General features: G+C 40.0%; 1 protein-coding gene across 2 annotated transcripts in view; it reads left to right on the forward strand.

Annotated features, from left to right (window-relative positions):
• mllt3 (MLLT3 super elongation complex subunit) overlaps positions 1–25523 on the forward strand; it is a 59155-nt gene extending 33632 nt beyond the window's left edge. The window contains exons 7-14 of one of the 2 annotated variants that reach the window (XM_030431478.1): positions 2782–3360; positions 11104–11173; positions 14063–14116; positions 16351–16489; positions 17333–17429; positions 17574–17651; positions 18510–18581; positions 22665–25523. In XM_030431478.1, the coding sequence (XP_030287338.1) occupies positions 2782–3360; positions 11104–11173; positions 14063–14116; positions 16351–16489; positions 17333–17429; positions 17574–17651; positions 18510–18581; positions 22665–22796 (1221 nt within the window). In that variant the 3' untranslated portion in view covers positions 22797–25523. The remainder of the gene's footprint in view (positions 1–2781; positions 3361–11103; positions 11174–14062; positions 14117–16350; positions 16490–17332; positions 17430–17573; positions 17652–18509; positions 18582–22664) is intronic. The other variant, XM_030431479.1, reaches the window with a different exon arrangement.
• Positions 25524–25964: the final 441 nt, after the last annotated feature.

The following is a 25964-nucleotide window of genomic DNA, read 5'->3' on the forward strand; positions in this document are numbered from 1 at the left end:
TTCAAGACATTTTACGTCTTTAGTCTCCAGACGCTAATCCCCACATATTTGGCAGCTTCAAGACGTCAAATATATTTAAACTCTGGGATTTCAAAGACATCCACCTTTGGCTTAAGCAAACTATATCTTGGCTGCTGCTTAGCTTTAAGAACTAACTTCACTGACTCAGAGACATGCTGTGAATCTTTGTGGGTTTGAAGATGCTCACATTTTGCACTCTGTACTCTTATGCATAGAATTTTCAGACTATAATGTACAATATCAGTGAGGAGAACTTGAGAGGGAGACGGAGGAATGACTAAATGATGGCCCAAGAAGCATGTGAGATTTGACACGGTATCTTGTGTATCATGAATGTCAATAAGATGGCATGGTGTTTACATGATGTGTTATTTTTACTCCCTTTTAACTAGTGTCATTTAAGAGCCAGGTTAGGAGAGGCCCTTTTCACATGGAAACAGTTTCCAGTCTAAACATAGAGTTTGTGATGAATTGCTGGTGGAGCAGGATCTCTCTCTCTCTCTCTGTCTCTCTCTCTCGCTTCCCCCCCCACCCCCCAGGGAGTGGCAAAGAATACTATGTTAAGGTATCAAGGTAAAAACTAAAACATACAGTATAATGCAGGTTTTTGGAAGCATTACATTTCGTTTTCTTTACAAACAAGGCAATATATGGGGAAAAAACACAAATTGAATTTAATTTTTAAGATTTCTTTTTTTAATATTTTCTCTTGCTTGCTGTAGACAGTAATGTTTGTTTGAAAATTATTTTGGATGTGGTTGTGGACGGGCATCGGACCAGCAAACACTGTCACTAATGCTAGCTACAGTAGATAGGAAGCTTATCACTCGTAATTGATTAATTCTATCAATTTTATCATCAGGAACTAAGTACTGCTGGGAGGTTCTGACAAAAATGTGAAGTATAAGAAATACTTCTACATCTCCTAGTTTTTTTAATCATACTTTAATTATTTTGCCTGTATGATCATGTAAAGCGATAATAAACTGCATTTGTCTCACAATAAAAGATTCCCAAACTTGTTTTGATTTAGTTTGCTCAAAAATATACTCAGTTCCTTGAAAGTAAAAATGTATCCCATATCGGTTTGTTATTATGATGTGCTATTAGTCCCGCACTGACAATATGATTGCTATAGGTCCTTCCATGATTTACACCAACTTGGGTCACCTGCTAACCTGCCAATGTCACGGTGCTGAAAGGTTTGTTAAAAAGTGCCACTTTAGTGATCTCTTCAATGTTGATGGCAGTGGAGGCATAGTGTGTCCCCTCCAGAGCACTAAACCAGTTTTTATGTCATGCCGCCCTTGGAGGGAAATGGGTTCACTGCATGCTGGAGTTTAGAATGAGCCGGCAGCTTTACATCCTGAGGTCCCGAGGTCACCAGCAGATCGACAAAATGAAAGGTTTTAGAGGTGATTGGGCAGAGTTGTAACACACCCCGTCGTCTAGACTGCTTTAATGGGTTTACTGCATTGATGAAATATTGACAAGGGGGCTGGAGGTGAGACCCAGGGACAAATGGCCCCCCGTCGTTGGAAGGAATGCATTTCCTTCTTTCTCCACATTGCTCTTTACTCCACATTTAAAGTTGCACATGGGTGCCTGCTGAAAAGGCCCCTTCACCCCGCTGAACAGCACTGTTCAAAAGAAGTCCTGAGTATGCTCTTTAAGCCTATAGATGGGGACTAAGAAGACTCTTTTGATTTTCTTTTTTGGGATAGATCTCTTTTCACTGATGGCAATGCCAAACTGCAGGGTGGCATGCATGTTTTATCTTGTGCAAAAGGCATTTAATCTTCGTTTGACCTAGCTGCCTGGTTTTTGCTCACTTTGTTGTTCGGAGCTATGCATTTTAGAAGAATGGTTTGATCACTGCTCGGACAAGATGGGTCTATAAATAAAGGCCCCAGTTTTTCATATTCAGGGTTATGGAATTGTTTTAACAGAAATACAGGCCAATACCATCATCAGACAACAGTATTTCTTAGCCACTAAATATGCCCTTGCTCTATTATGTATGCCCACTGACCTAAAGTGGAATTTCCCTTTAACCTACTCCATAATCCTTTGAGCTGAAGTTTTTTTCTATGGAAGTTTAGATGATTCTGTGTAATACTGCTCTCTAACATGCTAATGTTGGATAGAATTTCTTTCTGTTTTTTCTTACATAACTTAAAGAAGTATTTAGCAGTGGGAAAGATGGCCCTCGCATAAAACTGGGCTGTCTGTGCAGTACGATACACAACTATTTTTTTTTAATTGCTGCGACATGAGCAGTGAGGAGAGGGCCGTGGGATTCCCTTTTGCTCAAATGATAGAGAACCTACAACCACCACAATCGCTGTACAGCAGTGAGTCAGTAAACACTTCACTGACCGGTATAGTTTATATTTTATCATCACTGCCTAGTTTAGACAGGTTGATCAGATTTTGATGAGACCCCCTTACTTGATCTAAGGGAAAGAAAAAGGGGCAGCTTCCATGGATTCCTACATGTGAAAATGCATAAGTACAAGTCCTCAAGCAAAAGATTGGGGGGCTTTGGGTGCAGGCAACATTGAGAGTTTACCATTGTTTTATAGTACCAAGATTGTATTGATACAAAGCTGGTCAAAAATGGGCAAAATTTCCCTTTGACTTACAATCATGCAGTTTAAAATTATTTAGACTGCCAGCAACCAATAAATCTAAACCTATTGTGTAATCATTGTGTTCATACAATGTGGAATGTTTCTCATTTGTTTGCTTATTCCATAGGATGGCTCCAAAGGAAGCGGTACAACCCTTCTCACCACCGCCACAACCACCAGCACTAACAGCAGCAGCTTCTCCAAACTTCACAAACCATCCAAGGATCACAAAGACAAGCTTCCGAAAGACTTGAAAGAGCCTAAAAGTGCCTTCAGAGACTCTGGCTGGGAATCCAGCAAAGCCCCCAAAGAACCTTCCAGGAAACCCAAAGAGAACCAGCCCCTTCGAGATATCAATCCTAAAATGGGCTTCAAGGAACCCAAGTCTTTGTCTAAGGAGCATCGGACTGAGTTAATGAACCACGGATCAGGGCTAAACAAGCGTCACTCCACCCCTGAAGGTGATGATCACCTCACCAAAAAGCGTAAAAAGGGATTGTTGGATTCATTAGGGAAGCAGACGTCTGGATTAGACGCTCAGCATTTGGATAAGAAACTCTTGAAGGATAGATCGCAGATGCGATCAAGTAAATTGCGACCAGAAAGTGACGAGGCAGAGCGCAGGAAGGTGTCAACACTTCCACCATTCCAGGAACTGGTGGACCCCAATGACTCCGATATGGAGGACCAGTCAACCAAATCAGATGTAAGTAGAACATCCTTTTGGAATATGTTTTGACTTTTAAATGTTATCTAAACCAAGATATAATTTCTTGATCAGTCCAGAGAGTGAAGGATCTGAATTTATAGATGTATACACCTACAGCAAGGACACATATTTCCACTTATCATCGTGGAGATGCAGCCGCCTGGCCCTTGTACAAGTCCAGCACATTGTACTTACTGATTGGAGCTTTCAGGCCACTTTACTGGATAAAGTGAGTGAAGGGTTGTGAATGGTATCCAATTCTAAGGGGGAGGAATTGTTTGCGGTCAGTCCTTCTTCTGCATGGAAAGGCTGTAAAATCAAATGACCAACAGCGAGAGAATCTTCTTTAATGGTGGTCTGTTGGACTTCAGGGGGTTTGGCAGGGGAATTGGAAGAAGGGGTGGGCACCAATAAACCTAGTGGGAGTTCAGCTGCATTCGTCTGGGTGGCCTAACAGGAAGTTGACAAAACTGAAGATAGTCACAAGATGCAGTTTTGATGCTTCATGGATTGCAGTTGCCTGAATTTATACATTTTAAATATGTTTGTATAGGAAAAAAAATCAATGTAGAATAGGCACACTTACAAACCTAAAGTATTCCTCTGTACCTCCACCTCAAGAGCAGGGTTAAAAAAACTTTGTCTACAGTGGCTGCTTTCATGAATAGGCATTTGACTGGGTTGCCTGGTCCACGCACATTTGTTGGAGAACCTCCCCATAAAGAAGGGCTGTTTAAAAGCCAAATAGTAGACAAGAAAGATTTATGGTTTTACAACACCTGAGGAGAAAGAGAAGACACGACAGTGAATAGCATAGTGTTCCCCTTTAATCCTTTTAGCGTTTTGAAGGAAAAAAAGGGTGAGCGTTTGTGGAAGAACGGTCTAAATCCCCATGCTTTGAGCAGTTTTCTTTTATGTGACAGTGTTTTCATTTCTATTCACAAATGCTTGTACAAAGCGTGGGTCTTTATGAATCTTTCTCTGTAGAGCAGCTTGTTTAGCCAGGGGAGTTATTACTTAACACTAGCAGAACCTGTGTTTTTGTTTGTGCTGTATGTAAATGCCTTTTTAAGCTCTCCTACAGGGACTGGGGGTCGGGTCGGTTGTAAAGGGGATGTGGGGTGACAAATGCCAGGTGTTTGATTCTCCCCAGGCTAGCAACCCCGGTGGCCGAGTGCCGGGCAGACACAGAACGCCGCTCTCATTTCTCATGTGACCACTTGTTTGATCTCAGTCTTTTCCACTGAGCACTGGGCCAGAAACTGCAGAGAGGAAATGTGGAGTAGGTGATGACATGAAGGGAAAGTAGGCTGGCGTGTTAGCATGAGAACCTTGTTTTTAGCACAGAACCTTGTTTTTTTAGCTTTTTTTACAGGCTGACTGATTTTCACCTGCACAACTTTGTGTAAAGCTCACATCATCACAGACATTTACTGTAATGGCCTACTGTTAAAATGTTCTCATGTGCCTTGTGTTTTGTGATATTACAAGGATGATTGGTTAAAGTTGTGCAAACATTATAACAAAACTTTAGTTGAAGAAAAATCTGACTAGTTTAATATATGGGCACGTTGTCTCAGAACACTGCTTAACCCTTCAATGCTCTCGTCCAGCGTGTTTTTTTTTTCCTTTCTTGGCACCTTTGGATAGTATCAACACATTTCTTTTAAATGATTACAGTTTTTAACAGTGAAAACGACCATTGATTGTACAAGTAAATCTTTACTATTAACAATGTGCATATGCTTTTTTTGTGGCATTACAAGAATGCAGGAGCAAAGTTAGCTATTTATCCATTTGCCTAATGGCTAGTGATTTTCAGATTTGATTTGCAGCTCAATATATTACCATTGTTTTTTCCAGGTTTTACAAGCATTTGGCCAGTGGTTATTGGGGTCTAAAAGGATTGATATTTTGAGACTTTTTCCCTACCAAGTGGTTTATGTGATATGATATCTGCGTTCAATAGGGTCAAAAGAACCATACGATATTAAAATCCCAAATCAGATTTTCAGTAAATTCAGTGACTTTTCCTGCAGCAACACCGTGTACGTTGTATATTCTTTGTGTGCTTGGGCCTTTTTTAAAAAAAATTTTATTGAGCATAATCTTTTTTAAACCTTGTATTGAATCAAAATTCTCAATTCTGATGTTGTGACAACCTTAGTGGCTGTTGCTCATTTTTGAGCCCTGCAAGGATCATTATTGTCGTAGGTAATGAGGCAAAGCGTTTAAATATTAAATATTTATTTTTTGTTAAAGTTGTTGATTCTTTACCATAATTTAGACATTTCAACTAAAATATGTTTTGTTCTCCTGAAACAAAGTCTTTGAACACTTCCTCACAGACATGCCACATATGAACAGTCGATTTTGCCACAGACAGATACAGACCACCTGTCTGGACTGATACACCCAGGGGTTTTGGGGGGCTACTTTCACATTTCTCAGTAGATGTTAAGGAAATAAAATGTTTAAAGCCACCAAAAAGATAAATAAATAAACAGGTTAACTACAATATGAATGAAAATGAAGCTAATAAATTTGTGATGCAAACCACACCATTTTAGCATAAATTATTTGGCTCTGAATGAATCCACAGTGTCATACTAAAAGACTTCTTAATTCACATTGAAATAGTTCTGTTTGGACAGCCCCTGCTGAATTGGACAAGCAAACCAAATAGTCTTGGTCAGTTTGGTCTCGTTTGCTGGCATTTCTGTATGGCTGTCCTAACTGTGCCAAGAGTTAAGAGAAGACACCAGATTGATGCCAGCAAACTCCAACTAAAGAGTATTTATTTTCATTGAAGAGGGCAGCTTTGGTGGCTTTGAGTAAAGCAGGACAAAGGCTTTAAAAAAGGAGGGGTGGTAAGATTTATGGCACTGTGAAGAAGCTGTCCCATAAACCAACAGACCAGCTGTGTGCTGTTTGTAGGAGGTGACAACCATTGAAGTTGCTCTGCCTTTTGTCCTCACATCTCTTTTTCTTTCATGTTTCTCCTGAAGGTTACTTCTCACCACTTTTGTTTTCTTGGGCAGCTCTGGTTTGCAGTAGCAGCTTCCTCTTTTTTAATTTGGGTTTATATGCCGACATCCAAATGCATTTAAGCTCCCTTAAGACTGACAAATTTTAAACCCACATCACCAATTGAATGTTAAGTTCATAGTAAATGGAAATCCAGTCATAGTAAGTGGTTGGTTGGTTGTCCTGGTCAACACAGATGCAGTAGAAAAATGTTGGTTATTGTTGTTGTGTTTGTTAGTCTTCCTTGTTTAGATGTGACATCACGTGCTTGACGAATCACAATGGACAGCCCCTGAAAGTACCTTGAACTTGCTTTTAGCACCAGTGCAGCAGCATGGCCCAGCTTTCCTCCCCACAGTGGGCAGAGAACAGTGGAAATGAAAGCATGACCCAACCCATGACAGTGTTAATGTTTCATTAAGTTCCTGCAGTGATTTGATGGCAAATTAATGAGCATGATTGTATGATGGCAACAATGTTTGTATTTGACTTTTGCATCAGTGGGATGAAGCTCCTTGGTTTTTTTGTATTCCATTCAATGGACTGAAGTCAGAAAGCTCAACACACTGCAGCTCGTGAAAACATGCCCTTGAATAAAACAACTTGAGAAACACATTTCACAGCACATACACAGCAAAAAGAAACCTCAGAAAACACAAGCAGACACAGGAAAAACTGCACTTGATTAGTTGATTGACCTCCCAGTGATTCCAGACTTTTTTGCTGGATGTTATCCCAAACCTCAAAATGTAAAGCAGGGAATAACACTCAGTTTGATTCAGCAAATCATATCTGATTTGAGGATGTGCTTATTTTACCCTGGGCACTTACACTGCATACTTGTTTAACTTTATGAGCTGTCCACACTGCTAAAAGCACTGTTTGAAGAGGTTGGAGGGCAACAGATGACTGTATCACAGTGATTAGAGCTGGTCAGTGTTGGACAGACTACACAAGCACTCAATTTAAAGGTAACTTCATCTCCTGAGCTAAAACAGTTTCTGTTTTTATCATAAATATTTTTTGTAGACATAATTTTGTGCAATAAAGCTTTTAGTGGCACTGACCAAACAAACTGACAGCTGACTTGTGTGCACAGAGTCACTGTGCGAGTGGAAGTGGACTTTTTTTAAAATAACACAAAGAAGGACATGCAGTGGTTTTATTCTGAGCTGAGGGTGGCTTGATGCTGTGTATTTGAATGTGAGGACAGTAACTGCTGTTCTTTGACCAGTATGGCTATGACAGACATTCAGTTTCATTCTGTATCATATTTAAAAGTATTACATTTAATTTGGCAAAGCCTGCAGAAATCCTGATTCTATTTGATGGCATTTATTTACCCAATAGTCTTGAATTTGTTTCTTACAAGACAGACTTGGCCTTTTATGCTGAGAGAACATTTCTCACTGGCCTCATGAACATTGCTACTTAGACCCAGCCTAACACTTATGGGAGTCACTTTCAATAGGTCACATTTGAATTCCTTAAAGATGCACCTTAAAGCAAATTATGATTAACTGAAATTGCTACTTTAAATCTCCAAATGGAATAAACTAAATTTCTGGGAAGCCGCAATTTAACACTGAGGGCTGAAGTCGAACTGGATCCAGCGTGCACAAATGAAATATTAGATCACTTGTTACAGTCATCAGAGGAAACATTTTATCATGAGGCATGATTGCCCTCTGATGTCAGCTAAAGAGTCCATGTGGTTTGCTGGAATGATGACAAAAGGAAGACTGCCCACAGAAATCTCAAGATATTTGACAACTATGAACCATATTGGCACAGATATTTTCTTGGCTGTTGTTCAAAACTTATTCCCTGATTCATTAGCATTCTCCCATCTCATCTCCCATCACAGCCAACAGGCAGTTCCTGCAACTCAGCAATGAAGTCTAACAGAAGTAAAAGTGTCAGTAATGTAGGGGAAAAAAATCCTTGCAGTTCTTGGAGCTCTGCCCATTTTCTCACCTGTGCATACCTGGGATAACTGCAGAGAACAGATGTGGCTGATTGATTGGCAGGGTCTAAATGTTCATAAACTAGTGACATGACTCCCCTGTTGCAACATCTAGCTTTTCAACAGCTTTTCACTGCCTTCTGAAATGGCATATTTACTTTGAGACAACTGATTTAAACTGTCTGCTCATTCTGAGGGATTTGAGTTCTACTGTATGCAGATTCGGTTTACTCTAATATCTTGGTTCTTTTAGTAGTGAAATCTATACCTTGTTACCAGTTTGTCTGGTTTGAAACAATTACACAGCCCTAAAATAACTCAGTCTTGCCAAGCTTATACAGTTGGACAATATGGCAATTTATTTCAATGTAATCCATATAATCAACTTTTTATAATATATTATTGTCCTAGTGTTCAAAAGTGAAATAATATACAGTCATTGATATACAGTCATCACTTCGTTGAATATTAGAACCAAACAGTTCCTTAGAGATAGAATGTGTAATATTTCTGTTTTGAAATGGCTGAAAACAACTAGACCTTTGTCATTTTTTTTGTTGAGCTGTGTACTTACATTAACATACGTGTTTTCAACAATGTTTTAATCAGAGAAATCCACAAGTTTACTGAGGGTAACAGTGCGTTCATTTGGTCACTTGTTGCTATAATTTTCAGAGATGGTCTCCATCTTTATTGAAGAAGAAATTGCATATTTTATGTTTCAATGGAACCAGAAAAGATCAAGATGCAACAAGCAATTCTTGTGTTTGAACATAAAACCAGGCCAGAGGAAGAGACTTAAGGTCTCTACATTTGCGAACACCCTGGCACACACTCATGATTGACTTGTGGTTGACTGATGTGGTGATTGTTTTACTGCAGTCCTTTACATGATATGGGATTCCACACTAATGTAATAAGCATACTTATGTTTCACTGTTTGTTGCTGCAGTTGTGTGGCACATCATTAAACTCTGTGATTTATTAAGCTAAATGTAAGACCTTAGGCATGAGCAGTAAATAGAGCCTGGCTTTTGTCAGGTGAAGCCTATAGTAGAGCTGCTCAGACGTTGGCTTTGGGCCCTTGACACACCAGGATGACTTCAAAGAATTAGTGCTGACAGAGACGCACTAATGTGCCACCTCACAGCTTGTTAAAAGCAGCACTTAACCTCACCTCAAGACTCGAGTCAATGGCCAGCTTGCTGCTGACATGCAGTATTCTTCATTTATGCCCAGTAATATGATCAGGGTTGGCATTCACAAAACCATATTGTCTCCAGCAAGCTGAGTCCTTTGAAAAAACGTTTTCTCTGAGCGGGGGAATCACAAATAACATTCTTCCAGAAGAATTGTCTCCACAGGTGGCTGTTTGAAAAATGGATTTTGCATACAGCCTCCACTGACAATGTTGAACTACAAGTTCCTGTTTTCTTTCACATGTGTTGTGAGGATTGTTTTCTGCTTCAAAAATGTATCCTTTGTGCTAAAGAAAATGCATTCATTAGGCCTTTCTTTTGTGTTTCTTCTGTATGTTCACCTTTAATGACTTGATTGAAATGTTGCAATATATGTCCCCTGAAAAATTTCATTATTTAAGTTTCCATTTCAGATTATATGATTTTCTGATTTGTATGGATGGAAAATATAAAATGAAAGAATTTTAAAAGAGTTTTTGTTATATTCGATTTATACCCAGCGTGGTGTCCATATTTTCCCAGTAAGTCCATTAGGTTTGGGACACATATATCTAGTTGTTCAAGATAAACAATGACATCGCCTGCAAAAAGCTAATTGATATGTCCCTTTCCACATATATGGACCCACTGCAGGTCACTCATTTCTTGCACTAAGGGTTCAACATATAAAGCCAAGAGAAGAGGAGACAGACAACAGCCCTGTCTTGAACCTCTCAACTGAATCCTATTAGACAGGTTTACAGTTACCTTAATCTTTGCTCTAAGCTCGTGATAAATACTATTCATTCAACAAATTGCATTTTATTGAGGCCAAATCGCTTTAGTAATTTATATAAAATACCCACTAACACTTTAAAACACTTGCCCTGTATCCAAACTAACCAGAGCCATGTTGTACCCTTTTTTGAGTATTGTCTATAATACCAAGGCACTACAATATTCTCATACCATCCAGTGTTTGGCGCCTTCTGATAAATTAAGTTTGATATTCATTTATCTTGTCTGGTAAGAAAGTCTCATACCTTTTGCAACTGATTGAAGTAAATAGCATGTAGTCTACATTCAAAAGTGAGATTAAATTAAAAGTGAGATTGATAAAAAATTGTCGGGCTAAAATGGTGATAATGTTTTCTTATATGGTGATGAAGCCCTCCCCTCTCAAAGGTTCCAGTTAATGTGGAACAAAAGCAGAGGTGCTGCCTAACTTTAAAGGTCTTATAGCAGAACCCATCACTGCCTGGTGATTTACTGGCCTTTTTATTTTATATAGATCAATCCCATACTAAATGACGCATTGTAGATGTAGTGTTACTAACTTTCTCTCCACTGTTACTTTCATTGAATGTGATTGCGGCCAGAACAAAATAGGAGAAGGAATGCTAAAGATATTATGGCATGAACGTGGCTAGATTGTCAACATGGCAAATATCTGCCCATATTGGATGGTGTTTTTTTTTTGTTTTTTTTACTGACTTGTATTGATCAAACCTGAGTCTGTGTCAGGTGTGTTTTATTTATCACTGATTTGTTTTGTCTTCTCTTTCCCAGTCCGAACAACCCAGTCCAGCCAGTTCCAGCTCCAGTTCAGGCTTTGCTCCCACACACCACAAACGACAAGGTAATTTATCTGCATCGGGTACATGTGTCACAGCTGATGTCATGTTCTTTGACTTTTTCTGTCAGTCACATGGATTGTGTAGTTATTTGGTAGTTTGGTCAGTGTTAGCGACCAAATTTTCATTCGTTATCCAACATGTTAGCTCTGAGATCAACTGTAACATAGAGCAGGGGACACTAACTTCTTTCCCTTCCCCCTCCATCCGGCCTGTGACCTAATGTCAACAATATAACATTATTTGGCCCACAAACGTTTTATTTTTATTTTATCATTTGTTTTTGTTGTTCAACACCAATTTAAACTACACCTTCATATGCAAGTGAAATTTTTATTTTTTTTTTTTTCCGTAAAGTTGACTTTTATTTGGGAGTAGACTAGTCACAGGAAATGCAGTGTGTTAAGTTACCACCGCTGACATTCATTTGTTGTAGACAGCGGATTCATTTTAAATATGTAAATATGTGGGGACAGTTTTGTTCAGTCTGAGAGAAATTAACAAGTTTTAGCTGTTTGATGAAGACCTGCAGGTAACGGGCTGCACACCACCAACAACTCTTTTTCCCAACATAATCAGGTTGGCTGATATGAGTTTAAATCTGACATAATGCCAAACAGGCGCATTTGCTTTCTTTGGACAGCACATGCTCCACCATCGTCTTGTCAGTCGGATCTCGCTATGCTAAAAGTTAAATGTGACTCCTGTTGTGCTGCAGTTCTGTTGCTTCATGGAGTAGACACCTCCAGAGTGGGGGGCGGTTGTCAAGTAATATATGTGTGGGAAATAAGCACCTGCCATTAGCCAAATACGGTAGATTCATGAAGTCACTGAATGGTGCAGTGAATTTGATCAAGACACAGTGGCAGGTTAGCAATTTGGACAGGAGATCAGACAGGGAGCATTCAGCTGATTTATACATCTAACCTGTCAGGGCAGCAATACATCTGTGTTGCTGCAAGTCTGCTAAGTACTCTGGCATATTGCTGGATTTCCGGTGTATTACTATTTTAGAACATTTAAAAAAAAAATTTGCTTGGAGACGGAGTAGGGTGGGTCTTGCCAAGATACGTGATTGTGGTGAGGTATCCCTGCAATTCAGCTCAGATGGAAGCATAGTTCATTAAATCTGGCGAAGATACAGCCTAACTTGAGAGAGGAGTTAAGATGACGCTGGGCATGGAAAAGGAAAAATTATGTAGATGGGAAGCCGTTCAGCACTTGGTGCCACAAATTGAGAGAGCCAGGATCTTGCTTCTGCAGTGCGTGTTAGAAAAAGCTACCATACAGCAACAGCCATAGGAAAGTGTTTGATTGTCATGAATTAGGTACCAGTCACAAAGCTTCAGTCCATGCCCTCTGTCAGACAAGTACATTACCAGGAACAATGGCTGGAGCTGCCACTGCGCAGCTTCAATAACCACCCATGTTGCAGTCAAAAAATACATTTGTGCATATATACAACAGATCATGATTTGTCATTCACAATGGCTCAGCCCCTAGTCAATCTAGTGTAAAATCCTAGTGTAAAAAGCCATGTGAGAACAAAACTACCTAGACAAAGCTGTCTGTTTCAAATCGGCATGAGATGAGACATTATACTGTGCAATTCTTCATACAAAGAATAAAAAATGGATAACCATTTGTGAGAATTTAATTAATTAATTAAATAAAACATTTTCATTTTCATTTATTTTATTTTTTTAAACCAAGACAAATGTGACCAAAAGCCCACCAGCCCCTTTGGTTGATGGAAAAAAAAAATGTCATTTCCAACAGTGAATGAAATCTGTGTAAGCCCGATCACAGTATGACATCAGGATAACTGGCTAACACAGCAAGCCTAGTGCAAGGTTTCCATAAGTTATTTATTAGGAAAAAAGCACTGTCAAAAGATCATTTGTATACAGATGGGGTTTTTTTTAAGTTTTTGAGTTCATTTTTACGGTGTAGTTCAGAGGACTGATAGAGTACAGAAAACATGGTGCAACAGCAAGCATCTGGACATTAGTTAAACCAATGTTAGCAGCACACAAGTCAATAGAAGTGATAACTTCCATTTAGCAAAGAAATACATGTAACCCCTTTATTAATGAAGTCAACTCTACATGTATTGTATGAGTCAAGGACAGACATGGATATAAACTGCAGCCTGACTGGCAGAGGCATGCAACGCATGGCGGTAATTTTCGTATTCTTAAAGATTTTCGGGGGGGTTTTTGGCTAATATTTAATACTGACGGGTGACAAGGCAGGCAGGAAATGGAGAGCGAGGATTATGACATGCAACATGTGACTATTTAGTTACCAAGGCACTCCGTACTTCGCAATATTTTAAGTATAAAGTCATAATGTTACATGTTTCAGCTAACTTTGCCGAAAAATATTTTCATTTCTTTTTTCCCCAAATTCTGACTCGATTGTTTTTAAGATATTTGGATTTCATTCTGATAATGTTTTTTCTCAAACCATTGCTTAAATATATTTTCAGTGTCAATAATCTAAATCACATGGTTGAAATGAAAACAAACAAAGACACTGGCAGTCAGTGATACTAGCAGAGCACCATCCTCATTCAACTTTGACTTTTTTTGACCTCCAAAACCAGTAAAGGTGTAGGATAATAACATCATCCTGCCGTATGTTAGAAACCTGTTTCACTGTTTATGTTGGTTCACAGCTCAGTTTCGAGCAGTGAAAATATAGACTGAATGTCATCCTAGCTACTCAAAATGATGTCCAAAACTATAAAAACCGTGAAAAATGGTTTAAAAGCTCTAGAAGTCCTGAAGTACTGAAGATAGTCCAGAATGTATTGTTTGGTCCAAAAAGGAACAGTTTCTCTTCTTGAGGGTGACCTCTGCTTGTGTGTTTGTAATTTTCTCTGGATGCAGTGGTGGACTTCATCATCAGGAAAAGGGTGGCTATTCCTGCCACCACCCACACAGGTAACAGTTCCGCTGAGACCTGTGAGGCCCCCACACCCTTTTCACATGTGCATGGAGAATATCTTTAAAGCTTGTCTATATGCATGAAAACTCATGCATCTCTTTGCAGTTATGTGGTATCAATAATATGATACCATTCTCGAGAGCACCCATCACTGCTGATCCAGCAACATGTGTACATATGTCCTCTTGCACTCCATGATGTCTTTGTAAGGGAACACACAATTATATCTTCATTATATTATTACGTTGGTGTCCTAAAACTATTAAAAACACATCAGTGAGTCTCACTGTTGCACTGGGTGACATATTCCTAGATTACCATGAACACACACGCACTGTAATTTATTTTGTCTCAATCCCACAGGATAGTGTATGTGGGACTGTGCAAGGAATGTACGATAATCCACCACTTAAAATATATCCCAACAAATGCACAATTTTCTCAAACTGCAGTGAGCAGTTGTTTTTAAAAATGGCTAAAATCATTTCATAAAAGAAACTATATATTTTTGACTGATATATCTATTTATTTTGTTAAGACTTACCTCATCAATAGGAACTTGTTGGTTCAGAGCTGAGAGCCGCAGGCCAGTTAGGAAGTTGAGAGACGGACTAACACATTGTTGGCTTTGGTCTTTCTGTGGAATTTGTGGACAACAAGAAAAATATAGAATAACTGCAGCCATGTCCTTTTTAAAAGAAAAAGTGTAAATGTGTCTTTGGCCTTCTTGGAATCAAATCGGCAGCGGTTCTGCAGCCACAAGCTCCACTGGACCATCCAATCATCACTCCACCTCACATCATGATTTGCTGCCCTGTTATTGTTGATTTATACATTTGTTATGATGCAGCCTTTTATTAAAATTATTATGTTCTTCAATAATTTTTTCCCTCATCAGTCTAAAAACTGAATTATCACATTGAGATAAGTATTCAGATCCTTAACTCAGTTCTTAGTTGAAGCAGCTTTGGCGGCAATTACAGCAGCGAGTCTTCTTGGGTGTGACACCGCAAGCTTTGAACACCTGGATTTGGGGAATCTCGACCATTCTTCTCTGCAGGTCCTCTCAAGATCAGTCAGGTTGGATGGGCGCCGTCGGTGGACAGCCATTTTCGGGTCTCTTTAGAAATGTTCACACTGTTATGAGTCAGGGCTCCGGCTGGTCCACTCAAGGACATTCACAGAGTTGTCCATAAGCCACTCCTGTGTTGTCTTGGCTGTGTGCTTAGGGCCATTGTCCTGTTGGAAGGTGAACCTTTGGCCAAGTCTGAGGTCCTGAGGGCTCTGGACCAGGTTTTCTTTAAGGATATCTCTGTACTTTGCTCCATTTAGTTTTCTCTCAACCCTGACCAGTCGCCCAGTCCTTGCAGAAAAACACCCCCAAAGCAAAATGCTGCCACAACCATGCTTATCCATTGGGATGGTATTGTTGGGCAGGTGATGAGCATTGCCTGGTTTCCTCCTGACACGACACTTAGAATTATGGCTAAACAGTTCAATCTTGGTTTAATCAGGCCATAGAATCTTGTTGCTTGTGTCCTTTAGGGGCTTTTTTTGCCAACTTTCACAGAGGATAGGCTTCCATCTGGCCACTCTACCATAAAGCCCAGATTGGTGGAGTGTTGCAGTGATGGTTGTCCTGCTGGAAGTTCCTCCCATCTTGGCTCTTGGTGCCCTCTCTTACCAAGGCCCTTCTCCCCCCCGATTGCTCAGTCTTTGAGTTGCCAGCTTTAGGAAGAGTTCTGGGTTTTCCACACTACTTCCATTTAAGAATTATGGAGGCCACTGTGCTCTTGGAGACCTTCAATTCAGCAGAACGGTTTTGTTGCCTTCCCCCGATCTGTGCCTCAACACAATCCTGTCTCTGGGCTCTGAAGGCAGTTCCTCAACCTCATGGCTTGGTTTTTGTTCTGATAAGCATTGTCAGCTGTGAGTCCTTATATAGACAGGTGTGTGCCTTTCCAAATCATGTCCAGTCACGTAAATTTAGCACAGGTGGACTCCAGTCAAGTTTAAGAAACATCTCAAAGATGATCAAGAGAAATGGGAGGCACCTGAGCTAAATTTCATTATGGTACGCTGAGTAAATTGAGGGGGGAAATGTATTTAAATTATTTAAGCATAAAGCTGCAACATAGCAAAATGTGAAAAAAGTGAAGGGGTCTGAATACTTTTTGAATGAAACTCAATTATGTTCTGGTCTCATGTGTTCTGTCACACTGACTCACAGTGCTGGGCCCGTTGCAGTCAGTCATGCAGGATTTGCACTCGGACGACAATGATGAAGATTCAGAGGATGACGATGACAATGACATGGACTCCGACGTGGAGCGACCACCACACACACATCTCACACACCATCAACGCAGGTTAGTAATTGGTCACAAACAAGTCAGGTTGTTGGCTGAACTGTTTGAAACTGTACTCACAGACTCATAGTTAGGGTTGTTGGGGATTTTCTGTATAACCTCTCAGTTGAATGGATCTTGGCTTGTTCTTACAAGAGGATGGTGAGCATGCAGTCAGAAGCAAGTCTGGGTCTAGCGCGGGGCTCTGATTAGGCCATTGTGTGCAAGACTCCAGTTAGGACTTGTCTTAATTTACACTTTACCCTCACTATACACTTCACTGTACCCCCAGCTAAGTGCCTGTAAATATGCTTCCAGGTTGGCTATACCCCTGCAGTAAAGGCAGCATTATTAACTATAGTATAGACATGTCAATCAATTAGCATTGTACAGACTGGATTGAGGGGTTAAACCACTGTGCTGTTTACATCGAGGCCCTGTAATTTGGAACCTTTAAAGCTGTACACGTTTATCTTGCTATACTCACAATGAATAAACTGACTATGTAATGTGAAAGGCGTCGCTTTCAGTGATGAACCCACAGAGAATTATCACCAAGCTAATGGAGCTTTTTCAGCCTTGTGTAGCCAATTTTATGGTTACAAGCTGACATTTGAAACATTAAGCGGCTAAAGAGCCAGATATTTCTTCTCAGGAGGTGTGTTGAGACCAAAACAGAACTAAAAGTAGAGTGAATATTTGATTAACATACATTAGGTGAACACAACTCCAAATAAATGGCAATGCTGCTCTGTGCCTGCAGGGTGTTTTTGCTAACAGAATTTAAACTTGGCTTTAAATAGTGGGATTGCCAAAAAACTAACCTTAACTGAAGAGTTTGTTCTTTTCTCCTGTTACTCCCAGGGTCAGTTTAAGTAATGGCAGTGAAAGTGACAGCTCCTCACCCTCACCCCCATCCCGCAATGAAGCCCCACCCTTATTAAAGACTACTAATAACCAGGTACGTTTATTATATTATATCAGATATCAGGTAATTTGTCTGTGGAATTTACTGTACCACACGGAGAACCAAGATGTGAATGTATTTAGCTCCAAGTCCAGCAGAGTGACCATGACTCAATGTGTTTCCCCTGCCCTCTGTCAGATACTGGAAGTGAAGAGTCCCACCAAGCAGACCAAGCAGAGCAAGCAGGACAAGAACAAAAGCCTAGACTGTGACAAGGTACAGGCTGCTATTTTTTTGTTTTGTTTTTCAGTATAAAGTAGCCCATATTATAGAATAGCACTTCAGTAGAGTCAGGCACTTTATACTACACTATTCAGATGGACATTAGGTTGGAAATGGTTTGACATGTGTCATCCAGCTTCACTTCACATTCTTGCTCCTGACAAGAGTATGTCCGTGATGCTGTTTGGTTTTCAAAATGCCAAAATATTCATGTACATGATTGTTTTAGTTATCATTTCTGTTCTGGAAATGTATGCAAATTAGTGCATTTTTAACTAGATAATGCCTCCTATGTATATGTAAGCATATGATTTCAGAAAATGGAAGTAATCGACTGAGGAAGATTCATGGTGATATCTATTATTTAAACTGTTTACCCTGTTTACCTGTAGTGTTAACCTTTCAGGAGAAATGTGAGGGAAACTGGCTCGAAATAGTTTAAAATTTGACTCAATTGAGAAAATACATCACTTGGTAGGTGTATTGGAATATCGATGTAATTATTGGAGCTGTTCGCTGCTCTGCTCACCAAATGCAGCTTTACAAGTTGGAGACTAATCAAAGCTATCGTAACTTAAGTGATTAAATTCATGATTTTATTTACTTCTTCTCTCATCATATAAATCCTTATTTAAATAAAAAATATTCAAGGTTTAGACTGTAGTGTTTGGCTTCTTATGCTACATAGAATCGTGCATGTGTGTTTGAGACTGCAGTTGCAAATATGGCTCTTGTTTCAAATGCTGTAGCCTTGGACAAGTCTGAAATTGGATGGGTTTATTCTGCACCTTACTGTATGACAGTGGCCTATGAAAAGCCATAAAGCTAACAACATGTTGCTGTGTTTCCCAGGCTTACCTGGACGAGCTGGTGGAACTGCACAAAAGACTGATGACACTAAGAGAAGGTCATATACTGCAGCAGGTATGTCAGATACACTGTGATGTATTGTCACTGCGATCTGAAGTTATTATGTGGTGATTACTGTCACGTCCTTTCTGATGTAGCTTTCTTACTGAACCTGCCTCCTCTAATTCAGCACTAACATCTCCCACAATTCATCTCACATGGCACACACTTCAGATGAAGGTGAGCTTATGGATGCTTAAATATTTGCAGGCTTCCAAGTTGTAAGTGAACGCTCTAGATTCAGATTCATTGTGCTGCACTGCAGTGGTTGAAGCTGCTCCCTCAGCCTCTGCTATACTTGATGTCTCCCTGTATTACTGTTTACGTCTATAGTCTCTCTAGTAAACGGTGAGGTCCAGAGGGAAAAACTTGGTCTGAATGCTGAGGACATCATTTCTGAGATGAGCTGAAAATGTTTCTCCTTTCATCTTGGGTGGATGTTTTTTTCTCCCAAGGGTTGTGCCACTGTTATGATTTTTTTTTTAAACTGTTTTTACACTTGAACATCTTAATAAAAAACTGAACAATATCTTTTCCTTCCATTTCTATTACACAGTGCTACAGAATGCCCCATGGGAAAATAATTAAGATGTCCTCAACTTCCCAGTTTTGTAACTGTCACCCTTTACAGACAGATAATGCCCTGTGACACAAGAGTCTTGCCCCCAGTGTCGGTATGCTCGGCCATTGCTCGCTGTCAGTCTGATATTTAAAAAGTTAGCAAGCAAGTTGTGTTTTTTTTTCCCCATTCAAAAATAGGCACAGTGATGAGTGTGTTGGTTGGTTAAAGATCTAGTGTTGGCTGTCAAAAACATTTACTTGGTATTTATTTTCATCACCTTCAGCGGGATCTCTGGAGCATCCTGATTTAGAAACTCTATTGTTGGCTAATGTAACATAGGGGTGTAAAGAAACGGCAGGGTTCTCACGGCAAGTCCTTCTGTATAGACACACCTGCACCTGCTTTTGTTTTAAGCCTCCCGTGGACATGTGGTGTAAATTAGTGTTTCGCTACAAACACTAAATACGATGCTCGTGGCGCTTGTGCATAATTGTATGTTACAGCTCCAATGCTACGTCTGGGTCAAATAAATAAAGCTAACTTGATTAGGAGAGCAAAGCACTGGTGTGATTTAGAGGACTCAAATCATTTGGTCACAAGCTTTTGTACTGGAACCCCTTTTCTAATCAGCCTTGGTAGTACATACAGTCTGACTCCTTATAACCTCAAGGATAAATCCAGAAACTATTATTATTTTTTGTATTGATAGTTTATTTGATACAATATACAGAGAGGAACTAAAACACTTGTGTGATGCAAATATCATAGTGTATATAGCTGAAGCTGTATCAGAACAGTTGTTGCATATTAGAACATTGCCTAATTAGCCAGGATTTGGTAGCTTCTTAAATTTGATTTGAATATTAGTAGGAAGTTTAAAAGACCATGCGGAGAGCTCCAGGACTTTGTTCCTCTCACACAAATGGACATTTTGCAGAATGGAACTTCAAAATTGCCACTTGAAGCTGCTCCGGTGGATCTACTGCATGTCTGTAACCTCTTGGTGTATTTGCAGCACAGCTTAGGAGCAAGTCCATGTAAACACAAGCTTTGTAGAATAAAAATGTAATGAACTGTGCTAAACTTAAAGGAGAACTTCAGTCGATTTAAACATGCAGCTTCATTGCTCAAGCTACCCTTGACTTGCCAGTACCGAAGACGCGAACACATTTGGTCCAACCATTACAGAGCTCCGTGAACGGAGATGTAGCATTGACAGCTAACAGCATGGGGTCAGAACTTTACACTGTGTTTTAAGCGTCTTAACATGCTCCACATCTCACACCAAAAGTTATGCAACATCAGCAGACACCTTAGCACACAGCACTGTAGCGTCTATGACTCAAACTGAATAAAAAAGTAGTTAAAACAGTGTGTTTGTGCAAGGAGCTACTTGCCTGTTTGTTGACATCTGTGTGTTCCAGTAGCTAGACCAAACTAGTCAATCCGTCCTACTTTTTTATTCATTTTGAGTCATACACGCTACAGTGCTGTGAGCAATGAAGCTGCATGTTTAAATCGACCGAAGTTCTCCTTTAAAATCTTGTTTTTACATAAAATGCAGCAGTTATGGTACCTTATTGCTTTTTGTCCAATATTTTCAAAATTCAGTCATTATTTACCATCAACTGAACTTTTCCTTTAATTGCAGACTGGTGGCCCAGGGACCAGGTAGTGAACTCAGATGTAACTGTGAAGGACAGATGTGAAAATGTAATTGAATTCACAAACAGCAAGGCACAGACGAATGTCAAGCAATTTCTCATCATCTGAAAACAGTACCTTTTATCTTTTTCTAGTGTTGAAGTTTCCTTTAGTGAATGCAATGTGTAGACTGTTAGTTGTACACTTACTGTCTTTAGAAGTTTCAAATTCCACTACCAATCAGAAAACATTGAATGTAGTTGAGGTTATGACTTTGATATTATCGCTTACATTCCTACATTATTATCTTCTACGCGGAAGTTTGCCTGAACCGCCAAGCTCCAGATAAAAAATGAAAAAAGCTTGGTTCCCCTAGTTTCCCCCGATCTCAGGCATAATATCACTGCATGCCTGTGCTATTGGTCAGCTTTATTGTTGCATTGGATTAAAAGAGGAGCTGTGATCTGTTACAGATCCTCTGCAATCTGCAGCTTCATCTGGAAGCAATGAATTATTTGGTTAACCTCTCTCCTCTCTCCTAAGAGATTGCATGTTTCTTGCTTATATTCTCGAGGCCTCTCGTATGACGGTATTAGTGGATCTTCCCAGCTGCGGCTGCCAAGTTCTGCCTTGCTCTCCAAACAAGACGTCTGGCTCTAAAGAAAGAAAGAAATCCCATCCAAAACGGCATCAACCGCGCACAGCTTTAACTTGCACAGTAATCAGGCTAATCTAGCCGAGTTCACCAACTGGCTCCACTTCCTGTTACAAGAGATGGGAATGATTAACTCCCAGCCTCTCCTGCCCGCTGGTGGGGACCACATATTGTATCACAGAGAGCGCTGTGATGCAGATGGTCTTGACGGTGGGACCAAACATGAGTTTGGTAGCTGTTTCCAGTTGAAGTGGAATCCTAAACAGCACTGAAAATGAGACCTGACTATCAAAAGGTTGAATGAGAGAGGTAACGCCTGAGCATCTGACTTTAATCTGCCCTGTCATGAAAGCGGGCAGTAATTTTCCCCACATTTTTGTGAACTCTACCTACGCCAAGCTATATTGGATGGTACCTTATATACTCCCCCAGGAGTCCCAACCTCGAGCCTCGTTTTCACTTCTGGTCTGAAGTCTGAAACCAATAATACACAGGAAAGGTACAAGAGGGAGGAGGCCTTGCTCATTTTCATTAACATTTCTACCCTATGTCTGACCACATCACATGTGTCCACACACATTCTTTTCCTCTTTTCGCTTGTAAACCAAACTTCTCTGCTGAACCACACATGGGGGCTGTGGGCTTTTCTGACATGCTCGCCTTTGACATGTTAAGTCAAAGAGGTTTTACTGATCCAATTAAACCATTACATGTTTTGAACAGTCCTACACACAGGAAGCTCTGAAAAATTGAATTTCTGTTATGTCTTTTTTAAAAGGCTAATTTTCACCCTCAAGTCAGCGTTAAGTGGATTTTCACACGTGAAGGACGTCGATTTAAAGGCCCACATTTGTGCACTGTTGTCTTTGGCTTAACATCTTATTTGATGTGTTATTTTTTTATGGCAGCAGCTTTATGAGCAGTTACACCTAAATGTAGTAGGAAATATTTGATGTTATGTATTGGTCATTGTCATCTTGTCTCTTATTTGGTTTAATTTATTCTGAAAATGTCCAGAAATAAAGTGTTCAAAAAAAAAAAGAAATATTTGATGTTTCTTTTCCATATGCAGTATAGTAATAATGCTGCTGAAATGAAAACTGACAATGAGATGTACATTGTTTTTGGAAATATGACTCATGAAATTACTAGCATATGCACACTAAAAGTTCTCATCACTAAGCCCTGTCTATACAAATAAATCCGGTGCTTACCCGTCATCCTCTCTGTCTTCCAGATTGTGAACCTCATTGAAGAAACTGGACACTTCCACATCACAAACACTACCTTTGATTTCGACCTTTGCTCCTTGGACAGAAGTACAGTGAGAAAACTTCAGAGTTACCTGGAAACTTCTGGACTGTCCTGAGGCTCTGAGCAGCTGGCTGCTGGATCTCTGTCTCCACACAGACCTTTTGATTTTTCTTGGAATAAAACTCCAACTTTGGATGCAATGCGAAAGCCCCACTGTGGCTGGGTCCAGTTGCTGCGTGTCCGGCCTACTGCTTGGACTGGGCTCTCTGAAAGAAGAGGCGGTCCTGCTACAGAAACCAGAGCCAGGTGTGGTGGGGATGAGCCCTGTCGATCAGGAGATCACCCTGAAAGCCTTGAAAACTTGATTTATTGGAAAAAGAAAAGGAAAAAAAGTGGGGATTGGCGACCTTGTTGCTCTTAATGAATGTGCATATTGTTACCATGTATGTTTCTTGATTTGTTGTTCATTGTGACAAATGCATGGTCAACATTGCCTTACAACATTGTAAGTCTTATTTATTGAATTTAATTTGCAGGCGTGTGTGTGTGTGCGTGCGTGCGTGTGTGTGTGTGTGTGTGTATATGAAATGGGGAAAAAAAAACAGAAAACAAAAACGGCAGAATGAGACTTTGTTGAAGCACTTCACAAGGCATATCTTTGAATCTGTGTGACAGTTGATCATTACCACAACACTCAATATGTCACTGACTTGAACTGAAGATGAATGTCATACTGAATCATTTCAATGGGAACAAAACGCTGCCACAGCACGTATGAAGGGGACATGGAAGGATTCAGATTACGGTCCATAACAAACACATAACGTGTGTGACACTGTTGGAAATATTGTTTTTGTTTTATGAATCATATCTGTGTGCAACTTGCATTGTGCAAAAAACTACTTTCAGCAGCCTTGCAGAAACTCTCTGAAATCATGCAAGGTAATTTTCTTTCTTTTTTAAATTACTTTAGAATCCAGTGGATGCCTTCCCAGTAGATCAAGGGGAGTGGTTTGGATTACGGCAAGCAGTGCTGTGTTAAAGCTTGATTCAATCCAAACAGTCTTTTGAAAAGCTTAATTATGCTTTTTTGATTCTGATTAGTTGAACAGTAGGGTGTTTCGATCGGGATCGTTGGGGCTGATCACAGATTGCTGGAAGCAGTACTGTCTGATGCCCATCACTGATCAAAGTGTTGTTTCTTAACTTTATTATCATCTATAGCTAATAGTTATTATTGGCAAATTAGAAACACCATTAAAGGTAATAAAGGAAAGAAAATACATTTTCCTCACTTAAGAAGACGCGCTTGTGTTACAGTTAGCATGTGGGTCAGTTGGACATTAGCCAGGTTATGATCTGTTTCTCCCATTCCATCTTCCCCGTCTGGGACGATATGGCATTTTAGCGGCACGATTGCTCATCAATCGGAGCACCCTCACTTTCCAGTCGCTTACAGACAAGTTTTAGTGCACTGACCCAAGAAAATACCACAAGAGGAAGGCTGTTGGTGGGTTCCCTTTGTGAGAAAATGGAACAAGGGTATAAGGGTAATAACACGTTCTCCTTCCCAAACTTGTCAAATACAGCAGCTTGGTTGGTCGCCTTAGGCTTCACACTGAGATGATCCAACTACACCTCTAGTGCTTCACTCTGACTGTTCTGGTTCTTTAGAGGTGTGAGAATGGTAACCACAGCGTCAAACTTAAAAGTGTAGGGCTACTGACCAGGCTGCTGTACTTGATGCGGTGGAGCGAGACCAGGATGTCAATAACCGGTGTGGTGCTGTTGAGGGAGCTGTGCCTGCAAACCACAAATGTATTTTAAGAGGCAGAAGGTGGTAAAGTAACCTGGGATAACGGTACACATTTCAAAAGTCTTCATGGCGTTACACTCAGTTTTATACCTGCTATTCGTTTTCACACCGCTGCACACCGGGCCAAAGACTGCATCTGATTTTTGTGCTTAAAACAGCAATTCTTACTACTAAACGAGGCCTAAAATATTGCTGTTCGTCCAGCTTTCAGAATCTTTAGGATCATAACACTACATCATTTCATACAAGTGCAACATCATTTGGCAGTTTTTTTATTCCCATGTTTTGACACTGTACAAAATAAGACACGAGTGGCACTGATCACGAAGGTGAACGTTCTCATGATGGAACCGAAGATGCATTTTATTTTAATTTTTTTTAACCAAATCCACGAATATTGTGCTGCAACTTAAAGAGAGCTTTGTTGCGTCTGCTCATTTTTTTTGCCACAGGGCCAGTGGATCATGCCAAAAGCATAGCTAATCGTTTCAGCCGGTTTAGGACACAACTAATGTTTGTCTACAGAATTTGATTTAAAGGAAGCGCGATCTCTTTGCGGTCAACGGAAATGGATTTGTAGAACAGACCAAGCCCTGTAAAGAGGAAAAGGAGAACAAACTCCCTTCATGGAGGTCAGAGACGGGAGATTAGACAGCTCCTGTGTTCTGCATTTCTGAAACGTGTGAAATGTTTCCAGGTAAATTTAACACAAAAAAAATAAAGCCAACAGGAGTTTTGGCTGACAGGTACTGTTACGGGTGTAAGAAAAAAAAAAAAAAGATTGTATTTATTTTGTGGGAATTTGAGTTTTTGAAATCAAAGCTCGGCATTCGTTTTTTCTAAGGAGAGGACCTGTGTTGGATCTTTTTGCCGGTCTGACAAAATTAAGTTCAGCCTGGTGTTCATTGTGTTCCTTTCCAAATGACCTTAAAGGGTTTTTCTCGCCCTCTGTTCTGTCTTATGGTTTCTTGTGTATTTTGAGGACATACAATAAATATTCTGTATGATGTACAGATGAGTTGTTAATTAACCTTGTGAATGAGCATTATTTTCGATTGTTTCTTTAGTTTTTAACTGGCCTGATGCATCTACTTTTAAAGCTTTTTTTAATGGCAGCGTTATCTTTTTTTAGTATTGTGTGATTTCTAGGTACCTTCCACAAACATCAGCTGCACTGGTGTTGTATTTTAGTTTCAAATGTTCCCAAAATGAACTTCCATCATCCACTGTGAAGATACAAGTGTTGAGGATTTGTTAAAGATGTCTGTGTTCTGTGTTGCAGAGATGTCTACTGAATTTAGCATGCTAACCAGCTAGCCCTGGCCCGTCCTGTAATAGCTCTTTGTATCTTATTCATACATTAAGGGCGGTGGCTGCCATGCAATGTGCCTGGGTTTCAATATCTTGCCCAAGGACACTCAGACATGCAAGACCAGGGGAATCGAACCAGCCATCTTTCGATAACAA

This window comes from Sparus aurata, chromosome 10, assembly GCF_900880675.1.
Source record: "Sparus aurata chromosome 10, fSpaAur1.1, whole genome shotgun sequence".
NCBI lineage: Eukaryota > Metazoa > Chordata > Actinopteri > Spariformes > Sparidae > Sparus > Sparus aurata.